This window comes from Pyrus communis, chromosome 15 (assembly GCF_963583255.1).
Source record: "Pyrus communis chromosome 15, drPyrComm1.1, whole genome shotgun sequence".
Classification (NCBI taxonomy): domain Eukaryota; kingdom Viridiplantae; phylum Streptophyta; class Magnoliopsida; order Rosales; family Rosaceae; genus Pyrus; species Pyrus communis.
In genome coordinates, this window is record NC_084817.1 from 21,352,774 (window position 1) to 21,375,537 (window position 22,764).

General features: G+C 35.5%; 2 protein-coding genes across 2 annotated transcripts; one reads left to right on the top strand and one right to left on the bottom strand.

Annotated features, from left to right (window-relative positions):
- Window positions 1-5,524: 5,524 nt before the first annotated feature.
- On the bottom strand, window positions 5,525-6,097 carry LOC137716907 (SKP1-like protein 11). Its single transcript, XM_068456259.1, has one exon. It carries the CDS (start codon window positions 6,095-6,097, stop codon window positions 5,525-5,527), a length of 573 nt encoding a protein of 190 aa, XP_068312360.1.
- A 3,062-nt stretch (window positions 6,098-9,159) lies between these two features.
- Window positions 9,160-12,700, top strand: LOC137718531 (receptor protein-tyrosine kinase CEPR1-like). Its single transcript, XM_068458083.1, has 2 exons — window positions 9,160-11,829; window positions 12,197-12,700. The coding sequence occupies exons 1-2, from the start codon at window positions 9,330-9,332 to the stop codon at window positions 12,589-12,591; spliced, it is 2,895 nt and encodes a 964-aa protein (XP_068314184.1). The 5' UTR covers window positions 9,160-9,329; the 3' UTR covers window positions 12,592-12,700.
- Window positions 12,701-22,764: the final 10,064 nt, after the last annotated feature.

Genomic DNA, 22,764 nt, shown 5'->3' on the forward strand with positions numbered 1-22,764 from the left:
TGAATGAAATGGTCCTTTATATCCCAACTGGGATTCCCATCAGCCATGATTATTCATTTGGGTTGTGGTGGTTGTTGTTGTTGAAGAGGCCTTTTGATTGGGTTTTTGCACTAAATTAATAGCTGCCCCATTTGAGTCGAGCATGCATGCATGCTACATGGCACCTCTAATTACACACAGATATATATGCCTCTGTGTGTTTGTGACCACACAAAGTGAATGTTTTGACAAAAGAAAGGTGCACATTTTAGTTGCTAAACATCATATCTTGAAAAGTATGAGGCACTTTAGTTTATATACATACCTAACCTAGCTAGCTTCCGCCTTCATACGTTCAATTGAAGCTCTTCGAAATTCCTCATTTGACTTGGCTAACGCTTCCTGAGATAGTTAACGGATAAGATGTTGTTTGAGTTATAATAAAAATAAGGCCTGCTATGGTCTATCTATTTTTATGTACGCAAAAGTCACACGATTCCGACCCACCAACTTTGAAGTCCAAATCAGGGATTGGATGACCATCTCATTTCTATCTAACATGTCCGAGGGTTATACACGGTTCTCTCCGAGGCACGTTTAACACGCGTCATCTCGCCCTCATAAATGCATACGCGTCATCTGACACGCTGAGGTCACTACCAAGATCGTGCTAACCTCCTCAAGATAAAACTGAAGGTCACCAACTAGGAATTACAATCACTATTAGTGCCAAATAATCGATCTACTCCAGCTCTAGCCCATTGGTATGATCAAGGTTGCTCCATCTCCCCTGCCTTTAAATAGAGCCATAAGCCTTCAAGATCAGAACCTTCATCAAATTCAATCATTACAATTAAACAAAATCCTTGAGTGATCCTTCAATCAACCCAACTACTTTTTAGCACAAACTCAATTGCTCTTTAGCCAAAACTCACTTAGCTCTTTAGCTACAATCTCAAAGCCTTCATTTGAAGAAAATACTGCCTACCATCATGGAGATCTAAAACTTTTATAGCTCTGCCATGGTATGATTTGGTTGATGTACAATTCCAACCACCATCACTTTCTCGATGAGATAAATGTTTTGTACTAAGCTCAAACTGAAACTAGTGATTTTGGCGGGCTCCTTTAGCATTATCTTACCCTTCGTGGCGTAAATCTTGCTAGACTTTTACTATTTTCATTACATTTCAAGTTATGAAGCTCGGCCCATCGACCTAGATTTTACTTTTGTGAACATTTGTAATCTTGACTCCATCATGAGATGAATATATTCTTTTGTCATTGAGTTTCTATTTTTCTTTTATTTACTTTTTTGGCAAGTATACATAGAGTTACACTGAAATTTTTGTCCTTATTCGCTAGAGGCACATAAAAAAACCTAACAAAACCAAAATCGCACTTAGTGCACAATCATTTGATTAAGAACTTAGATTAATGCACATCTTTAACATGCACTCAAACACACTGTTTATTGGCAGCTTCCAACAGTGGCAAGCTTGTATAGACATAAATTAACCACATCTAATAGGAGAAGGACACATGGATTATATGCTAAATATGACGGCTTTGCCCTTGACATTATGAGTAGACCCCCAAATTACCTTAAGGAAAATAAGACATAGTCTGCCCTGAGGTAATGGGCCTTTAAGCCATAACAGACTATGGCCTCTCTGAGCCGCCTATGGTACAAGTCATGAGCTCTCCGAGTATGATATAGGCTCTCTGAGCTGCCCATAATAGGTTCTGCCACCGGGTCATACCCGGTCCAATGATGGTAGATCACCAACTCTCCGGAGCCTCCCTTTAGACCAAAAGCGACACTCAAGATACATGCATGTTGAACTCAGTCCAAACTCCTTCCAAGTTTTGACACCAACAAATGCCATGTTGTGTTCTTTTGCAAAGATTAAATCAATAATTTGCTTTATGATTATTTTCTGCTAATTACTGAAAGGAAGCACATTTAAGACTTAAAAAAAATTATCAAGGTATGCATACTATATGCATTGATTTTGGATGTTTATAATTTTGTAGCCAATTAAATACGTTTTCTATATTTTCAGTTAAAATTGAAAACATCACTTATTAAACAACCTCGCAAATTCTCACATTATAGAAATGCACAATTCTATTTGTCGGTGTTTTTTTTCTTTTTCCTTTCTAAAACTATCCTTCAAAAATCATTCTTTAAGACAATACCGGACAGACCATATAAAGTCAAGGTGAAATATTTTGTGGTCACGAAGTACTATAGTATAATGGTATTTATTTTCACTTGTAAGTGAAAGGTCTTAAGTTTAAATCTCAAGAATGATAAGTTTGTAACTAATTTGTTCATGCACCCTCTTATATTGTTGTATAAAAAAAAAAGGTTAAAAAAAGGTAAAGGAGAAAAAAAGCAGTAAAATAAAAAAAAAATTGTTAAAAGTTTAGGTTTTATGTATCCGCTTGGTACCTTAACCAATTGGATTTAGAGTAAGAGAAGTCTCAACAAAGAATGAGCCTATGTGAATAGGCTAATAAGTGTACACAAAGAACAAGCCTATGTGAATAGGGTAATTTTAGGATTGGTGACAAAATTTCTAAATTAAATTTTGTAAACTAAATAATGTGGATGTTCATGATTGAATTATTACTTGAGTGTAATTAAGGTACTTATTTTCTAGTATTGCACGTCTTTTAGTTTATGAATTTAGTTAAAAATTTGGCTTCCTTCACATTATTCATGTGGATATTGTAAGACAAATTACAATGGTGCACTCTCTTGGTGCCGTTTATCTACTTTTTTGGGTGTGAGTTCCCCTAACACAATTTTGAAATTGCTGTAATTCCAACTTATCCACCTCCATCCAGTTAGGAATATTTGAGGATTATTATTACTGATCTGTGCCACTTAGACAATGATCCATATAAAAATTCACTCGTTAAAATTATTTATCCTTTTGTATTCATGCGTAGACAGTAGAATATTCATAGATTTTGATTGGCCTAAAATGGTCACTTGAAAAAGGGTGGTTTTGCCATTATGTGCTGCTTATTTTCTTCCAACAACTGTTTCATTGCCTTAATTACTAATTAAGGCACATATACTCTTTGCCAATTAGCTGGAATGATCAAGTTTTGATACTAGTAGAAATTATCAATCGTTATCATGTCATCGTTATTGTGCGGTTGTTATGTCATCGTTATGTAATATAATTTGTATGCTATTATTACTAAATACTGATCATTTCAGCCATCAAATATCAAAAATTGATCATACCAACTAATTGCCTTATGCTCTTTTCCCTTTGCATGATGAGGAAAGAGTAAAATTATATCCCAATTCCATACACTGGTATGCACAAAGAGGTACAAAATTATTACCATACCGAATATATACTTACTGTTGAATTTACTAAATTCTTTCTTTTATTTGAATTCTAGTAATTGAAAACAGTAAAAAAAAAAAAAAAAACACCCAAAAACCAACTGGCAGAATCAGACCAGCTGATGCTTAAGCAGTAGGTGTGGTTAGTCCATTATTTATTAACTTGACTGTATCTTAATATTTAGTTTATAGCTAGTGTATCAGCATATTTAGTGCAAATATTTTGTTATTAATTATTAGCTATTTCAATTCCCATAAAATAGAACAGATTGTGCGACAATACGTAGTATAATTTAGACTCCTAAGCCTCGTTTGATGTTTAGGATTTGTTTGGCTTGGACAATTCACTTAATTCTATGAATGTTGATATAAATATGGATGCCAACTTGTATACGTTGTTCAAGTGAAGGTAAAAGATGAAATCATGAAGAAAATTTATCTAATTCACACAAAAATAGTAGGATTAATTGAGAGGGACAAATTTTCTTCATGACTTCATGTTTTACCTTCACTTGAACAAAATATGAAAATTGACGTCCATATTTCTATTCAACATTCACTCAATCTGGTAAGTTGTCCAAAAACAACTAATCCTAAGCATCAAACAAGCCCAAAGATACTAAACTCTCCATGAACAAATGTTTATATAAGATCGAATCAATCCCTCGATCAATTTAGTGCAATAGGTATTCAATTATGAAAATGGCTATTACATTGAGGCAAGGGTCATTCTATGCCCGTATTATCTTTTATGAGGTGTGACATCGACATATCTTTTTTTACTTTTCACACATCCTTCTAATTTTTGACAGTCGAATCTAATGAATTGAAGAATATCAAATGACATAAATTAACAAAAGGTGTGTGGATATAGCACACCCCGCATTATTTATTTATTTAAAATATAACTCTAAGAAGTCAGTAAATATACCACAACTAGCTAAAGTGTGTACATTGTTGTATTATTAATGTAATTAATATAAAGCATTAAAGCTGGCAAAAACACTGGAGATTTTTTGGTTGAGAGTTTTGGGAGAATGTATATCATTTGACTATGGTTAGAAGTAGGCTGAATGCCTCTAGTCTTTTCAGGTCTACTAGAAACTAGTCCTATCTTTCGAAGTATAGGATACCCATCAGACTTCCAAAATAATAATAATAATAATAATAATAATAATAATAATAATGTAATATTAATCATATAGTGGAATGTTTGTAAAAATTGTTCCCCTACAAAGTGTGGGATAGCTCAGGCTTCGAAAAAAAAAATGTAGTATTAAGCATATAGTGGAATGTTCTGTAAAAATTGTTCCTTACATCATTAATGAATTCCTCGCGGTATCAATAAAGAACATAACGTAATTAACCTTCTATATATGCAACTGTCAAAGTGTTCCACTTGTAAAAAGTGAGCCAGTAATAACATACACGAACCAACTAATCCAACTAGCAGAGAGCGAAGAAAATCCTCACATTAGGGAGAAAAATAGAGGAAAGACAAACTACCACAGGCCTTTGCCTTTGACTGTAGGGCTGATAGTAATCTCTCTTGGTCTGTTCCCTTCAACCACTCTCTGTTTATTCTATTTTCTATCCATCTCCATCTCCTGGGTTGTGGTCGTTCGTTGCTCTCTTGAGAAATTTTCTTTAGCAGCTATGACCTACTGCTTAACATCAAACCTTAGTGCAGCAACTGTTGTTCAAATATGAGATCGTGATTTTTGTGCACTTGAAAAAGATTATGAGGATGAAGTTCGATCCGTAATTCATAGCACTACTTTTTGTTGATGGTTGTAAGATCATCAAAGAGTGATGCGGTCTTTTCATTGTGGTTTCTTTAACTATAGGTCTCTGACTTCTAAATTTAGTACTCGTTGATGCTATCATGCTCTTATTTGTGCTCCAGTATCCACTAGTGGCTCTTTACCACAATAATGAAAAGCTCCAGTATCCATTAGTGGCCCTTTACCACAGTAGTGGAAAGGAGTCAAGCTCTTGTACAACGACGTGAGTTCGAACCTCATCGGTGACTAATATAACAAAATCTATCATTTGACAGGAAAAAAAAATCCACTACCAGTCTTCCCCTTTTAACTTACACAAAATAAACCCTAACCCTAAATTCAACGACAACAAGAATCTGTAATTTTCTAACAATATATAATTTAATTTTCAGTCTTCATCGACTCCTTCAAAAGCCCATGCATACTCATCGCGAAGCTTCCGCTCTTCCTCGGGCGTGAAATCACTCTCGACGCCGAACAACTTCCTCACGTACTCGACGCTCTTGTTCTTGATCCGATCGGCGACGCACTGGTTCAGCACCTCCAGCATTTGATCGACGTTCAAGTAATCGGCGGCCAGGGTCAGCTCCATCACGTTACCGGTGGTCTCGTCCTTGACGAAATCGTTGTTGAATTTCCTAAGCTCCTTCTTCGACACCTCCTCCTGCTCCGCCTTCCGATTCAGATCTCGACTTTTGGTGCAGAAATCGATGATCTTGACGAGCTCCCCGCTGTGGACATTCGGGACCGGCATCACCATGTCGCGTGCCACGCTCTCATCTTGGAAGAACGTCTTGACAGTCTGGAACTGCATCGCGACATTCTCGTCGATCTCGAAGATCTCGCCATCGGAGGTCTTGAGGGAGATCTTCTTGCTCTCGTAGTTTTCCGTCGCCAACTGCGCCTCTTCCTCAGTGTCAGTGGCGTCAGGAGCTTCGATATTCTCTTTCTCGGTCGACATGTCGATGAGCACGGTTCACGAATCTATGTTTAGGGTTTAGGTTGTAAAGAGAAGGGGATTATATATATAGGTGTTGTTTGGGATTTTCCGAAAGGAACTGAGGTGGGATTAATTCACTTCTAATTAGGATTAGGGAGAGTTTGTGTGTGGCTTTAATCGTTAATGTGTTAATCACACGTTTGGGATGGGAATGAGAATCCATGAAGGATTTGGAGTTCCTGCGGAAAACCAGGACTTTCACATTTGACATGTTTATATCTTTGATCATGTTGCAAGCATCGTTCTAAAAATCCCTACCTAGCGCCACCTAAGTCTCACTTAGACGTTAGACGGCTAGCCACGATCCCGATTAATGCTTAAGTATTTGAAAATTAAGAAAGGGCGCTAGACCTGATGAGGCACCCACCTAGACCGCCTAACCCATCCAGACCCGCGTAGATTGCGATTTATTTAGATAGAAAATAGATAATTTTCATTTTGCATTTTATTTTTATTTTTCAAAAAATTGTAAGAGACTTGTTGAATACTTAAATGAACACACATTATGTGTTTGTTCCCCATGGTTTCATTATGTTCCAATACTTCATATAATATATATATATATATATATATATCATTCTATTTTGTAGTTTATGACGTAATTAATTATATTTTAAGTATAAACATACACTTATTTACACGAAATATAATAAATTTACTTAAATCGGTCTAGTTCGTCTAAGTGACTGCCTAGGCGCTAAGCTCTAGCTTGTCGCCCGACTAGCGCCTCGCGTCTTTTAAAACCTTGGTTGCAAGTGGCCCTTTATCACTGCGGTGGAAAAGTGTTGAGTCATTGTACGACGGCGTGGGTTCGAACCCTGTAGGTGGCTAACCTAACATTTAATCTAACAAAATCTGTCATTTGACAATATCTTTGATTATCTCCAATGAAATTTTCTTTGATTTTCTGTTAATAAAAAACATCAACAAACCAATATATCTAAACTACATATTAATGAAACTCTTTTTGTCAACCAAAAGAGGATGAAAAGGTAATTTAGTCTTCTACTAAAAATAAAATTATGGGCAGTTAAGTAAATTCACACAAACTAAATTTTACAATTTTTTTTTAACCTCACCCACAGGTGATCATAACATCCTCTAATTTGAAAAATAAAAAATAAAATACAAACTTCTCTCTCCCATTCCACATTCCTCTTTTTTCTCCCTCTCACTTTCCAATTTTAAAAACAGATATTATCTTTACCAAAAAAAAAAACAGATATTATCACACACAAAGTGTGGGGTATTATGCTAGTGTTAATAAAAAAAAATAAAGCAATATATTTGACGAGTTTCACAACCTTCTTTAATATTGTGTTTATTGATTCTTCTTGTATGTTACGAGAACTGTTTCATATTCCCTTTGATTTGCTTCTAATACATTTTCTTTGTACCTTCGAGGTTTTTGAAATAAAAACATGTTACCATAAAAATGTTTGTAAGAGTATGTGCGATTCGGTTTGATTCAGTTAAATACTAAAAATATAACCAAATCAACTAGTACTCTATAGTTCAATTTGATTCAGTTTTGACCAATACCATTATTGAAAACAAAACCAAACCAAAGCATTGTTAATCAATTTGATTCGGTCGGTTAAAGTCAATTCCAACGCACTAATTAAAAAAGGTCAACATTTCAAGAATTTTAATTTCTAAACATCCTCACACCTAACACATTCCAATTCAATCAAAAGACTCAGTTTAACGGAACATAAAATTTCATCAAGTTAACTAGGACTAAGTTTTATTTAAATAAAATATCATACTAGAAAACGATTTACTAGTTAATTATAATTTTACATAAACATAAATACAAACATATCTCCTAATTATTAATAGTCATTACAACTTATATCATGTAGAAACTCAAAGTATGGTACCGTAAGACTTCCAAATAACCTATAATAAGTCGACATGTGCAAAATAAATAAAATGAACAATTCAAAGATATATGGTCGATACAGTTTGGTTTTAGAACTCTTTGAAAGTGTTTTTAAAATGACTGAAGCCACTTTTGATGAAATTGATTTTGGGTTCCAAAAGCATTTAAGTGCTTGTTGGATGAAGCACCGGATATGTGTTTCTTGTAGGAAGCACTTAAAGTATTAAGAATTGGTTTCAAAAATATTTTTACTAAAAACATTTTTAGTCATTTTTAAAACACTTCCAAACGAGTCCTTGTTTCAAAAGTATAAAACCAAACCAATAAAAGTTAGTTCTGTTGATGCTACCTGTTTGGATACTCCAAAGAAGCAGCAAGCATCCGTACTATGCTTGTGTAACGTGTCACAAGTTTGTTTATTTATTTTTTAGCAAATGATAATATCTATACTAAGAGTAATGTAATTCAAATTCGTCTTTGATGAGAATTATATCTAAGACCTATCACTTACAAGTGAAGAAGAATACAACTAAACTCGTAGTACAAAGTGACAATGTGCCACAAGTATTAAACATTATACTCAACATGTTCCCAAGTTTTTGAAGTCATTCATATCCTAATTGAAATCCAGTTCCGTTTCCAAAGAAAGATCAGTCTTAATATCTTATCAGTATTGGTTGTTTATACGATTATCTTTTTATTATTGGATATTGAGTACGTATAAACACATGAACAGGTGCTCCAGCAGTGTACTCCTGAAAACATTATATATAAATCGAACAAAATATTACATGTAAAGATCTCAGGTGCGCTTATATCTGTTTATGTCTAATTTTGTGAGTGGTATAGGAAGGGGGTGGGTGGGGTCCTCTCAGAAGAATGAGATTCATGGAGACAAATACACTTTCTTTTAAATTCTGGGCATGTGGCTTTCAGTATAAAGCAGTTGGCACTGATCGATGTTATTCCCCTACTACGTGCATCTTAGTGGAGTATACACGTAAAGCTTCTTTATGCAAAGATAGGTAGATATATGCCATCTCTCTCTCTCTCTCTCTCTCTCTCTCGCTCTCTTAAGCAGCACTACTATTCTGTACTGGTGCACAAACAATCCCTCCTTTTTTTTATCATCCATGCTTGTTCTTACTGCTGCACCCAATGATCCCCTCAATCATCACATTTATAAACCGCTTCTCTTCCTCTCCTCCTTCCCTGCCACAATTCCTACCAGATTTTAAAAACTACCCTTTATTTCCCTCTTTCTAAAACCTTCTCTCTCTCTCTCTCTTCATCTTTGATTTTTCAAACATGGCTTCTTATAATTTTACCAGCTTCGTCCTTTCTATCTTGCTTATAATTCACTCGCTTTTTTATCCGTTTCAAGCCGTCATCAGTACAAATACTAACCAGTCTGAGTTTTTTGTGCTCATAATAAAGTCTGTTTCAGCTAACTCAGGAAACTTCCTGTCAGATTGGGATGTCACAGGACGGAAACCTTACTGCAACTTCTCCGGCGTCACCTGCAACAATGATGGGTATGTTGTTGAGCTTGATATCTCCGGTAGGTCTCTGTCCGGCAAGTTTCCTGCAGGAATCTGCTCTTACCTGCCTCAGTTGCGCGTTCTCCGTCTTGGACGTAACAATCTCCAGGGTGACTTTGTGGACAGCATCACCAACTGCTCATTCTTGGAAGAGGTTAACATGGATCATTTGTTCCTCAGTCAGACGCTTCCGGATTTTTCACCCTTGAAATCTCTGAGAGTTCTTGACATGTCTTATAATTTGTTCAAAGGCAAGTTCCCCATGTCAATGTTCAATCTCACCAATCTTGAGGTGCTCAACTTCAACGAAAACGGAGATTTCAACTTGTGGCAACTTCCAGATGACATCCAACGGCTGACAAAGCTCAATTCTATGATCTTGACAACGTGCATGATTCAAGGAAATATCCCTCCATCAATAGGAAACATGACTTCTCTTCTTGATCTCGAATTGAGTGGCAATTACCTGGTTGGTAAAATTCCTGCGGAGCTTGGTTTGCTCAAGAATTTGAAACAGTTAGAGCTCTACTACAACATACTTGTTGGAACTATCCCTGAGGAGCTTGGAAATCTCACTGAACTCGAAGACTTAGACATGTCAGTCAATAAGCTGACTGGAAATATTCCAGAATCTATTTGTCGCCTTCCCAAGCTCCAAGTCCTGCAGCTTTACAACAACAGTCTTTCAGGTGAAATACCAAGCGCCATTGCAGACTCGAAAACACTGAGCATGCTGTCACTGTACGCTAACTTCCTGACAGGAGAAGTTCCAAGAAATCTGGGGCACTCATCATCAATGATTGTCCTGGACTTGTCCGAGAACCATCTTTCTGGTCCATTGCCAACGGAGGTTTGCAAGGGAGGTAAGCTGCTCTATTTTCTTATGCTGGACAATAAGTTATCTGGGGAGATACCAGAGAGCTACGTAGAATGCCAGTCTCTTCTTCGATTTCGACTTAACGGTAATCATCTGGAGGGTTCAATACCTGCAGGACTTCTTAGTCTTCCCCATGTTTCGATCTTTGATTTGAGTTACAACAATTTGAGTGGTCAGATTGCAGATACAATTGGAAGAGCTAAAAACTTGTCAGAATTTTTTATACAAAGCAACAGGATTTCAGGTATTCTACCACCTGCAATCTCTGGAGCAATCAGCCTAGTGAAGATTGACCTCAGTAATAATTTTCTTTCTGGTCCAATTCCTTCTGAAATTGGCAACTTAAAAAAGCTAAATCTACTGATGTTGCAATGCAACAAGCTCAACTCTTCCATTCCCGATTCACTTTCTTCACTGAAATCTCTCAATGTTCTTGATGTCTCCAACAACCTCTTGACTGGAAAAATCCCAGAGAGTCTCAGTGAATTGTTACCAAACTCCATCAACTTCTCAAACAATAAGCTTTCTGGTCCAATTCCACTCTCATTGATAAAAGGCGGGTTGGTGGAAAGCTTTTCAGGCAACCCAGGCCTCTGTGTTAAAGTTTCTTCAGATCAAAATAATTTTCCCATATGTTCACAATCTTTGAACAAAAAGAAGTTGAATGCTTTCTGGGTTATTATAGTTTCGGTAGTCCTCCTCCTCATTGGAGCTCTGCTGTTCCTAAAGCGCCGATTTGGAAAAGAAAGAGCAGAGGTGGAACATGATGAGACCCTGTCCTCATCATTCTTCTCATATGATGTAAAGAGCTTTCATCGAATAAACTTCGACCACCGCAAGGTCATTGAAGCCATGGTTGATAAGAACATAGTAGGCCATGGAGGATCAGGGACAGTGTACAAGATTGAGCTGAGCAGCGGGAATGTGATTGCAGTGAAGAGGCTGTGGAGTAGAAAAGCAAAAGATTCTGCAGAAGATCAGCTGTTCATACACAAGGAGTTGAAAACTGAGGTGGAGACGCTGGGAAGTATCAGGCACATAAACATTGTCAAATTGTACTGCTACTTCTCAAGCTTGGACTGCAACCTGTTGGTTTATGAGTATATGCCAAATGGTAACCTTTGGGATGCCCTTCACAAAGGATGGATCCCTCTAGATTGGCCTACTCGTCACCAGATTGCGCTCGGGATTGCACAGGGTTTGGCATACCTCCACCATGATCTGATGCCTCCAATTATTCACAGAGATATCAAGTCTACGAACATCCTGCTTGACGTCAATAACCAAGCCAAGGTTGCAGATTTTGGCATAGCCAAGGTTTTACAGGCAAGTGGGGGAAAAGATTCCACCACCACTGTTATTGCTGGGACTTATGGTTACTTAGCCCCAGGTAATTTCCTGATCAAACTTTCCATAGATTGATTAAACATTTACAGTTAAAGTAAAACTATTATTTATTCTACAGACCTAAGCGTAGTCTAGTTGACTAAAGCAGTATGCTCCCTCGTCGACACCCAAGTTCGAATCCCCTTAGATTAGAATATCACTTGATACAAAAAATAAACCATTATGCGTTACCTTTTGTATCAAATTTGTTTTTTATGCTTGCTCTTAGTTGTTGCTTTTTTAGGTTAAACAAGTACTATATGCGTGGTATCTTGATTTACTTTTACTAAGTAGTGTTTTGACTTAAATTAGTAACTACTCCAAATCATGTTTAACTAAATTTAATTGATTGATTTGTTTTTTTGGGACAGAATATGCATATTCATCCAAAGCAACAACCAAGTGTGACGTCTACAGTTTTGGGGTAGTTTTGATGGAGCTGATAACAGGGAAGAAGCCAGTGGAGGCAGAGTTTGGAGACAACAAGAACATCATATACTGGGTTTCAAACAAAGTGGAGACCAAAGAAGGAGCCATGGAGGTGCTTGACAAGCGATTATCGGACTCATTCCAGGAGGAGATGATCCAGGTTCTTCGCATTGCCGTTCGATGTACCTGTAAGGCGCCTTCTCTGCGTCCGAGCATGAAGGAGGTGGTTCAGCTGCTGATTGAAGCTGACCCTTGCAGATTTGATTCATGCAAGTCATCAACTAAGACCAAAGAAGCACCAAATGTGACGGAGGTCAAGAACCCTTATGAGTTCTGATTTGCATGGAAGAGTTTGTTTGTTGGGTCCCCCAGTCCTAGGTCAAATACTGTTATATAGCCTATATATATATATATATATATATATATATATATATATATATATATATATATGATATCAGATAACCATATAAGTAAAGTTCCTCCCAAGCTGATTGGGGGACTGGTCATAAAGGTATAACTAATTATAACTCTCTTTAGTTTTTCATGGAGGTGGCTTGTAGATTCCATATCTCAATCTCTTTGTCTATTTTCTACTTTGTAATTTTGTTTTTGTAACGATTTGAGGAATTCAGTCACTATAGCTGCTTTTTTACACTAACCCTAGCTCATCAGCATCCATATCTCAGAGGGATCAACTAATCAAATCTTCCCTAGCTTTTGTGAATTTTGTTTTTTCCTCTTTATCTTTTGTGCTCTTTTGTATTGGAGTGGGGAATAAAAAGGCACATATATGTTAGTGAGGAGTGGAGGGTTGTGAATTGTGGGAGAGCCTTCTTTATGCATCCAAAAAGTGCGTTCCTGATTCTGATTTTAAAGGTAAGGAAGCATATATGATTCTTGTGCGGAGGGGCCACTTGAGTTAGCAACCCTTTGGGCATGACTGACAGCTGAGCATATGTTGCAAGACGATATTTTAAACTAGTCTAATTGACAGGGAGAGATATTTGGACTTAAGAGTAACGAACGAACACATTGTCTTAACCAACTGACATAACTCGTATCTGTAACATTATCTCCATTTATAAGTTAAGAATAGATGAGAAGGAAGTAAATCTTTGTATTCTTTTATGTTGTTTCCATTTTTTTTCTAAATGAACTCGATTGATTTATGTTGGAGTGAGGTGTGCGCGCATGGAAAAGCACCAAGCTTGCTTCACCATAGATAGTGAGGCATGAACTTCCCACTCACAAGGTGGAAATAGTCTTTAATGATTAAAGGCATTCCAAATGTGACATATCTTTATTCCATTTCTCTCAAATTCATTTCGTCTAAATATTTTATCACTACCTAGTTTTATGATGCTTTATAACTAGCTAGACGATGTTATAGACAACATCATGTTCAACCTAAAATTGATCATTTTTCAATTTTCGTTTTCCTCGATACCAAGGGTGGACTTATGTACAAGCATTTATTTACGAAAATATAATTTAGTGTGTTGTGATTAATTTATACCTTACTAGAAAAGAATGACCCATCAATCTGACAGTCACAAAAATTTTATAATTAATTTTTATCTTAATAAAAAAAGGATGAACCCAACAATCTAACAGCTACAAAAATCTTCGTGTCATGTACGAATTCGTATCGTATAAGAAAAATCCTAAAGCATATCTTAATTATATGGTAAAAGAATAATCTCATAAGAAGTGAGTCATGTCACACATAAACACCGTGATAGAAAAGCAGTCGGCCATTTGGTGCAAATAAGAGTCAATGGGAAAAACAAGTTGCAAGATAAGCATATAGGGTTATATATATATATATATATATGATTCATGAACTACACGTGCGTGTGTTTGCAACTGTGTGAGAACACACACTTGCATTGCAAGTTTGTCTGCGTCTAAATTTGTGAGTGAGTGTTGTGCGGGGGTCCTCTTAGCAGAATGAGATTCATGGGGACAAATATTTTTATTCTTTTGGCATGGTGGAGACTCCATGAGATCAAAAGCAACAAGCTTTCGACAGTTTAAGGGAAATAATGGTTCTTCAAATGAAAAGTACAGGGTATCAAGATAAATACATAGTTGGAGATGAACTTGTATGGCACAGATATATTACTACGATAGTGTTTTTATGTAAATAATATAAGGATATGTTGAGAAAAATTAACGTATGTCGTATTATTGACACGAAACATTATTGTCACGAAATATTATTGTCACTATGACAGTGTATGTGTATCTATGTCATAAAATTTTAAGAGGCAAATATATGATATATGCTCCACAAGAAGTACAAGAGGCAAATCACAAAGCAGGCCACTAAATTCTAAGTTGATTCGGTCATTTCTACAAACACCTTTGCAATCATTCTCATGAGCTACCATCATTGACTTCCTTCAAAATTCCAAATTTCTTTTACATTCTTACACGAAATATAAAGGACATAATCATGACTTTTAACTGCATATAGTCCTAGAAAACGAGAGATATTTGGCCAAAAACAAGGTCCAAATCATTAAATGTCATAATACAAATGGTTGGGTATTTTAAAACAAATTTCAACCATTTGTATTATGATACTAAGTATATCAGATCGTATTCTCAACACATTGAAAAAAAATTAACTTAGAAAACAAAGTTGCCAGTGTCTGTTTTGAAATTTTACATGATTGTACGGCATATGATTTGATTATTTGAAGCCATTGCACTGCCTGAAATGACAAAATAGCTCCGGTTACTAGGGCTACCAACTCGTAACCCGACATTTTAATATCATATAATATGATTATAAGTAAATGAAAATCACGGTGGCCCGAAAAGATAAACAAATGAACTACAACCGCATCAGTTGGGATTTAAAAGTTATGTTCCGAGCTTGCATCCTTAGGATTATTGGACAAAAGAAGCATTGAAGGTAAGAAATTAGTGATGTTTGCCTAACAATGACATGCACAAACATATAGAAACAATACACAATCATAACAATGATTACTATGTCCACAAATGAAGCACTGATGAGGCCAAGCAATGGTGGTTTAAATTTAACTGGGTTGAAAATCATACCACATGGGAATTATGCCTTTGGGACTCTGATTCTTTGAGAACTAGACTGTGGCAAGAAATAGTAAAGCAATTAAAAAACTCGACACTTCCAAACATTTTTGTTTTTTTTTCTTTCTATTTTCTGATAAATGTTACGAGTGTGTTTTGTGCTGTAAGCCTCGTAAAAGAGAGTCGCGCCCATATTTAAGGGTTAAAATGTTGATGCCCTTGCCCTTAGGTTATGTTGTGGCAATGTCTGCCAAGTGCACACTAAAGCAGATGTGCAAAAAAATAGGATCCCACCCTAATATAATCAAAGTTGACTTGGATAGTTTGGTTTGGATTTGGCCATTGGAGCAGTGTCCTTTGTATTTGGTAGTAAACTCCATACGACAATATCTACCTAGTATTGAAGATATATCAACAACATCCACTTAATATGAAAACTTTCGTCGACATCAACAACAATTATCTCCATCTACTTCACCATCTCAATTCTCCACTGCCACCATCATTGAAGACATCGCAAATTCGCAACCATCACTAAAACAATCGCCACCACGATTCAGGCAACACAATCAGCCACCACCATATTGCAAATCTCCATCGTCTCCACCAATCAGTGCTACACCACCACCACCACCATCGACAACATCACACCACATCTTAGATCTGACAACCTTGGGTTTTTTCCCCATCCAATTGGAATATTAATTGTCATTGTGTAACTTAGCTGAACTTCTCTTCCTCTTAATGTAAAAATATCGATGTAATCAAAAAAGAAGATTAGGGACCAATTTGGTACAAATATTTTATTTTTATTTTTTTTTAACTAAATTGAAATCCCCAAATGCATATAAGGGATCAATTTTGCAATTAACTCTAAAGCGAATCATTTTGCAATTAACTCTATAAGTTAAATGCTAGCGTATGGACTTGGGTCCATAACGTGGACTTAAAGCCTAGCTTAGCATAGCATTGGGCCTTTTTAAAATGATCATATACCGGCTTGGGCCTTGGTAGTTTTTTATAAGACAAAATATATACATTAAGGGCCCGTTTGATGGGCTGGATGAGATTGAGTTTTAATAATAGGACTAGACTAACAGAGACTTGTAACACATGACTTATACCATATATATAAAGATAGGTTAGATAACTCACTATATTTTGGACTCGTAACTTATCCCATCCAATCCACCAAACGGGACCTAAGGGTGATGAACTTATATTATGTCAAACAATGAGTCAGCTAACAGAATGACGTCGAACTAATTACTTACGAGATTCATACGTCTTACTTACAAATAAAGAAGAATATCATTATATCATAATATTAAGTGGCAATAAATTCGGGTTTCCTACTTGTATGAGTTTGAAAAAGGCATCAAACTTAATACGTCAAAATGTGCAACACAAAACACACATATTAAAACTCAATTGTTCAAATAATAATTTTCGTTTTTGCTCAAAAAAGAAAAAAAAATCGTTAAGAAGTAAGAACAATGACCCATTATGAAATTCTACATTTCAAGAGAAAATATCCTGCAAAAATATAAGCATGGGAATTGGAGCGAAATATTATTACAACATTGTAAAGTCTCAATCACAATTTAATAAGTCAAACAGAAGTAATGAACATAGTTAAACAAGCGATGAGAAGAAAAAGTGTGTTTTTATCATTCTCTTTGTCAAAATCATCACAATGCATGCGGAACAAATAACGTCAACTCGACCAAAATCACAATTAAGGTTTATACCTAATACAAATTAGGGGGCAACCCTTCCTTAGAGCAACACAAACACACTTGTAAAATTGAAAAAAAAAAAAAAGAATTGGCTGGTGTTAATGTGAATTAACTCTCAACGCATTCAAGTTATGCAATGATGTTCATCTTTTTTTTTTTTTTTTCCATTCATTATTGTTTTTACCTAATAAGAAATGGCAAAGCAAACAAAACAAAAGGGATCGGAAATGAAAGGGGTGGCCGATCACTCTCTTTGTCGGGTTGTATGTCTTAATATATAGTCAAGTCCATTTAATCGTCCACCCGTTGGAGTTTCTAAAAATGGGATGTCTCTCTTTGGTGAATGCATTCTTTGGGGTCATCGCGGTTTGATTTGGAGTCAAAAGTATATTACTATCTCATGTTATACAGGAGCTAGATGAGGTGGAGAGTCTATCATCAATGTGATGGAACACCTCCTGTATTTATAAAAATAAAAAAAAATAAAAAAATAAAAAAAAAATTCACAATTTTCAAATAAACTTACGAAGAATGAGTTCACCGTCATATGTTATTTTTGACCAATAATGCATTGGAGTGAGATATTACAATGGTGGTAAACGTGTTCATGAACTTTTAAGCACGACAAACTTGATCAAATTTACATAAAATAATTTGTCGAAAAGTAACATAAACTAAAACTAAAACCCTAATCATTATTCTCCAAGTGCAGACAGCAGCGTAGCTGCTACGAATGTCTTGCCAGCAACCACTAAAACAGCAATACTAGTGAAAACGACCGAGTGATGAATTCGACAGATCACAGCACATCTGCCATGCAATTACAAAGTATTCCTGACGGCTGTGGCCTATGTTATTACTACCATTTATTAACAATTAAACGCTGGATTAATTACAGCCATCTACCACCTTTGCATCTGACATCCTTATATTAAATAGCTATATTTAAAGCAAACAGATCGAAATCAGAAACGTAAAAAGTAAAAACATATCAAATGGGATGTTTTCGGACAACAATTCTGTGGGGCTTCTAATTTCTGACTGGTGTTTGGGTGGGCCCACGAGTTTTGCTGGTCTCACATGTGAAGAGGATAAATTAAAAATGGTACACAAATTAGAAAAGATGGTGGTGTTCATGGGATTTCATAAATGGACCCAGCTTCTCTGTCCTTCTAGTTTCTATACACTCTTATCCTCTTCTATTTTATGCAGTCACGGTTAAGCCGCGTTAATATTTTATATTGATTTTTTTATAGAGATAATAAGACAAAAAACAATAGTGATATAAAATGTTAACGTGGCTTAACCGTGACTGCACAAATAGGTGGGGATAGGAGTGTATGAGAACTGGGAGGGTAGAGAAGCCAGGTCCTTCATAAATATGTATATTAGTAAGTGGTGGATTACTCTAATGATTAGGATATTTCGAATTAAAATGACGCATAACTGAATTAAACAAAAGATTACTTAGTGTTAGTGTCTAAGATGATTAGTCTCAGTTGTAAAACATACTCCATACTCATACTCTAACATAGGTCACCTCAATAAACCTTTTTTACCTCACAACGTGGTTAAGGCATTTTGAATCAAAACCGACGTAGTTGAGTTCATGGGCGAAGCTACATGGGGACTTCGCCTCTCTGGTCTTCTGAATTGCGCTAAAATATGTTGCGCTACTTCTTTTGCATTTTATTTTTTAAATACCCAGGCCAAAACGATGTCGTTTTGGAATTGGGATAAAAAAAAAATATTGAACGACATATATCGTTAAGGAGAGTACAGTAAGGCTGTCATTATTCAAGATCCTGTCAAGTTGTTTGATAGTGTAAAGAAATTGGGTGTGCAGAGAAGTTTTAAGTCCTATGAAGCTCTATTTAAGGCCGATTATGCACCACAATCGTATATGATGGCTAAGAGGTATTTTAATGCAATGTTGAGTGAGAGTATAGAGCCCTATAGGCATACTTATATTTATATGAGTCACTCAGTCATACTACAAGGTGTTTGATGAAACACCCCTACTTAACTGTCTCTCTCTTGAATGCCACGCTCATGAGTTATTGTAAAGATAATCGATGGGAAGACACCTTGTATCTCTTCCATAACATGATATTTGAGTTAAGAGGCAATGATGAAAAACTCGATAATTTCACCATTCCTATTGCTCAGAAGACCTATGTGAGGTTAAGGCACTCACATATGAGAAAAAAATACATGGGTTTGTGAAGAAACATGACAATGTTGGATTGAATATGTTTGTTAGTTATGCGTTGATTGGATTGTATTCCAAATGCAAAGAAATGGGCGAGATTGTGGAAGTGCTTGACGAGTTTCCCCAAATTTATGGCTTTGCCACTGGTTGAGTTATATAGAAGGGTGTCAAAGATAATTAATCTAGGTCACCTCGATAAAAGTTTTTTCCCCTTACTGCCCAATGAAGCTTCAAAGTCATGTCTCTTGAAAAAAAGGAAGCCTTCATTTTTTTTTTTTTTTTCCTTTCAATTTTTTGGAAATTGAAGAACTTTTTTAAAATTATTATTAAGGGGAGGGAAAGTGTTTGAAACTATTACAATAATTTAAGGAATGAAGTTTCGAACTCATAACGAATGGGTGAAAATTCAACACCATATTAGTTCACCTACTTGCAAACTGAAAAAAACTTATTTGGTAATTGTTTTCACTATTTTAAGAAAAATGAAAGCTAAAAACAAAATTGTTACCAAACAAGTTTAAATTGTAAACATTTGATAAAGAATGATATCTAGATACAAGAGAATTTGGAAACGTATAAGATTTTCTCCGATAATAGATCTCTAAAATTTAAGATATTAAAATGGAATAACATTAGGGAGCTGTTATTGAAAATTCAAAATAATTTTTGTGCACTCTAACCGTATAGAAATACAAGAGGAGAAAAAAAAACACGCACTTGGAAAGAGTGTCGAATAACTTTTTTAAAGCGTCAATAACACTATAATATTTTTCTAGTCATGTATTGTCAACCTCTCAATCCATCTCAACTAAAAACACTCAAAAATGGAGGTACAAAACATATTATTGAGTGCATCTGTCCAAACTACACTAAAAGATGAAAATACTGCATCATATTTATCATGCATGGACGATACATGATAATTGTAGGGAAAAAATAACAAACTCCAAATAGAGGTAAATGAATGTGACAATTCATAAATCTATGGATGGCCAACTAATCTCCCTTTTCATACAATCTCTGTACCACATAATGCGAATGCAGTTGTGTTTTTTCGGTTTTCGAGTTAAATGGTACGTTAAATTAGAGCCGATGACGTCAAAAAATACATCTTAAGAGCTCAAACTCAAAATTTGAGTTCTAAACTTTTGCTCATTTTCCACTAAACCAAACCTTTGTACGCAAGTGCCTTGGTGGCTTGGCAGTTGGCATTCAAACCTTTGTACGCAAGTGCCCGAATGGCTTGGCGGTTGACATTCATTGTCCAGAACTTCAGTGGGTCACTTGGTGTCTTGCACTTCAACTCCCACCATTTTATAAACTAAACTAAAATTCAAGAAACAAATTCTATTATTCATGAAATAAATAATAATTGACGTTAATTTTTACAACGACAACGACAATAACAAAGCATTTTTCCATTAGATGGGATCATATGTGTGAATTCTAGAACGTACGGCACTGCACTCAGTTTTCTGTCAAATCTTTCGTTAGCTCTAAGTACTCTATGTCTTTTCTTAGAGTCTCTTTCCAAGCCTTCCTAGGTCTTCTTTCCCCTTGTGCTCTGAGCCTCTATCTCATATCACATTTTCTAATCGAAGCATCTGTAGGTCTTCAGTTCAAGTGTCCAAACCACCTTAATCATTTTCTCTCATCTTATCCTCAATGTTGGCTACTCCTACTTTAGCTCAAATATCCTCATTCCTAATCTTGTCATTTCTTGTGTGGCCGCATAATCGGTGAAGTATTCTCATCTCTGCTACACTTATTTTTTGCACGTATTGATGCTTAACCGTCCAACATTTTGTGCCATAAAGTATTGCTAACCTTATTGTTATCTTATAAAAAAATTTCCCCTTAGCTTTATTGTCATATGACGGCCACATAACATCTGATGCACTATTTCACTTTATCTATCCAATTTATATTATATGGTTAAAATCTCTATTAAATATAAAGAAAAAAAAACTCAGATCTTGAATGACATGGTGCTCTGCAATTTCATAACAAGGTGTATCGAAAACAGTTGGATCGTATTAAATGCCAATCTGCAAACAACTTTTGGGTGGATCGATGTAGACATTCTTCGTCAATGAAAATGTCAGGTCGCGATTTTGACGTCGATGCAGTCTTCTGGTAGAAAGTCTCTTTCCACCTGTTACAAACATATGAAATATTGGATTCTAGAGATACTGTGATTTCATCGATTCATCGTATATCGTGCAATCAGTTTTCGTTAGGTACTATTTATATTTAATTTTAAATTTTAAGTTTTGAAATGATTTCTACTTGTCCGATTTACGATAAACGAATGAGATCACAGAATCTTTAAAATTCTTAGAAAAAGAATCCAACGAAGACCTTTTTCTGAAATATTGAAATATTCATGCTGTCTTAGCCGAGTAATGCCGCGCTTGCAACTGTACTCCTCAAAGAGGGTTTTCTTGCGAACTTAAGGGGTTCTTGATTACTGCTTAAAATATTTCAGTTATCACCGAAGTGGACGTATGCATGCATGTTTAGTTGAAACATGTGCATGCATGTGTTCGTAGGGTGCGTGATGCTATTTATTTTGCGGTTTTGTTGATTCTGTGCGTTGCTGGAGTCCGTCGATAACAAGATCTATGGGGACGTTTGTACAACATGTTGAGAGTATTAATTTTACGTGGAAGAAAGGAGGAACATTGAATGTACTTATAAATAATTAAATTTTTCTTATATTGTCAATTAATCTTTTTGTGTAACCTTAACTTCGTCACAACAACTAGTATCTCATTAGCCATGTTGGGCAACAATACCCATTCATGTTTGGAAAAGCGAGTGATTTATTCACTTGCAAATAATGTATCTTTATCAAAAAAATATTTCATGATCAAAACCATTTAGTCTCTTAATCTTAATTCGAAGATCACCCATACAATTTATTTGTTTTGATGCATTTGGATGACTAAACAGTCTCCAATTCAAATGATTTTCTGCAGAGATGATCTTCAAATGAAAATTAAGAGACTAAACGGTTCTTATTATGAAATTTTTAAGTAAAGATACTTTATTTACAAGTGAAAAAATAAGCTCATCCAAAAAAAGAAATGCATATACAAGTACCATCCGCTTTTATTTATGAATAAGTCTATTATTTTTGGATTCACGTAAATCAATAGTCAACTTTTCTAAGGGTCCAATTTTTGTCGACTTACATTAGACTATCCTCATTTCTACCACCAATTTTTGTGGACAGAAATTTTAGCGGACTCCATAAGACAAAGACAAAGTGTGCCAAGCCAAAAGGCTAGAGGGATCCTTATATTTGAGGGCCTCAAAGATTTTTATTCTACTATATATTATATGTAAGTATAAATTTTCTAATAAAAAAGTTTTTAACTAAAAATAATCATCATCATTTGATTTATCTACATTACAATTGATTAAGTGGAGCTTATACTTAATTTATTAATTTTTCACTTTTCCCTAGAAGTAAAAAAAAAAAAAAAAAAAAAAA

What these genes read in the sequence shown, in the direction of transcription:
- LOC137716907 (XM_068456259.1), bottom strand. Translation starts at nt 6,097, where the DNA reads ATGTCGACCGAGAAAGAGAATATCGAAGCTCCTGACGCCACTGACACT.
- LOC137718531 (XM_068458083.1), top strand. Translation starts at nt 9,330, where the DNA reads ATGGCTTCTTATAATTTTACCAGCTTCGTCCTTTCTATCTTGCTTATA. An exon ending in TTATGGTTACTTAGCCCCAG is followed by an intron (nt 11,830 to 12,196) that starts GTAATTTCCTGA and finishes TTTTTGGGACAG; the next exon opens with AATATGCATATTCATCCAAA.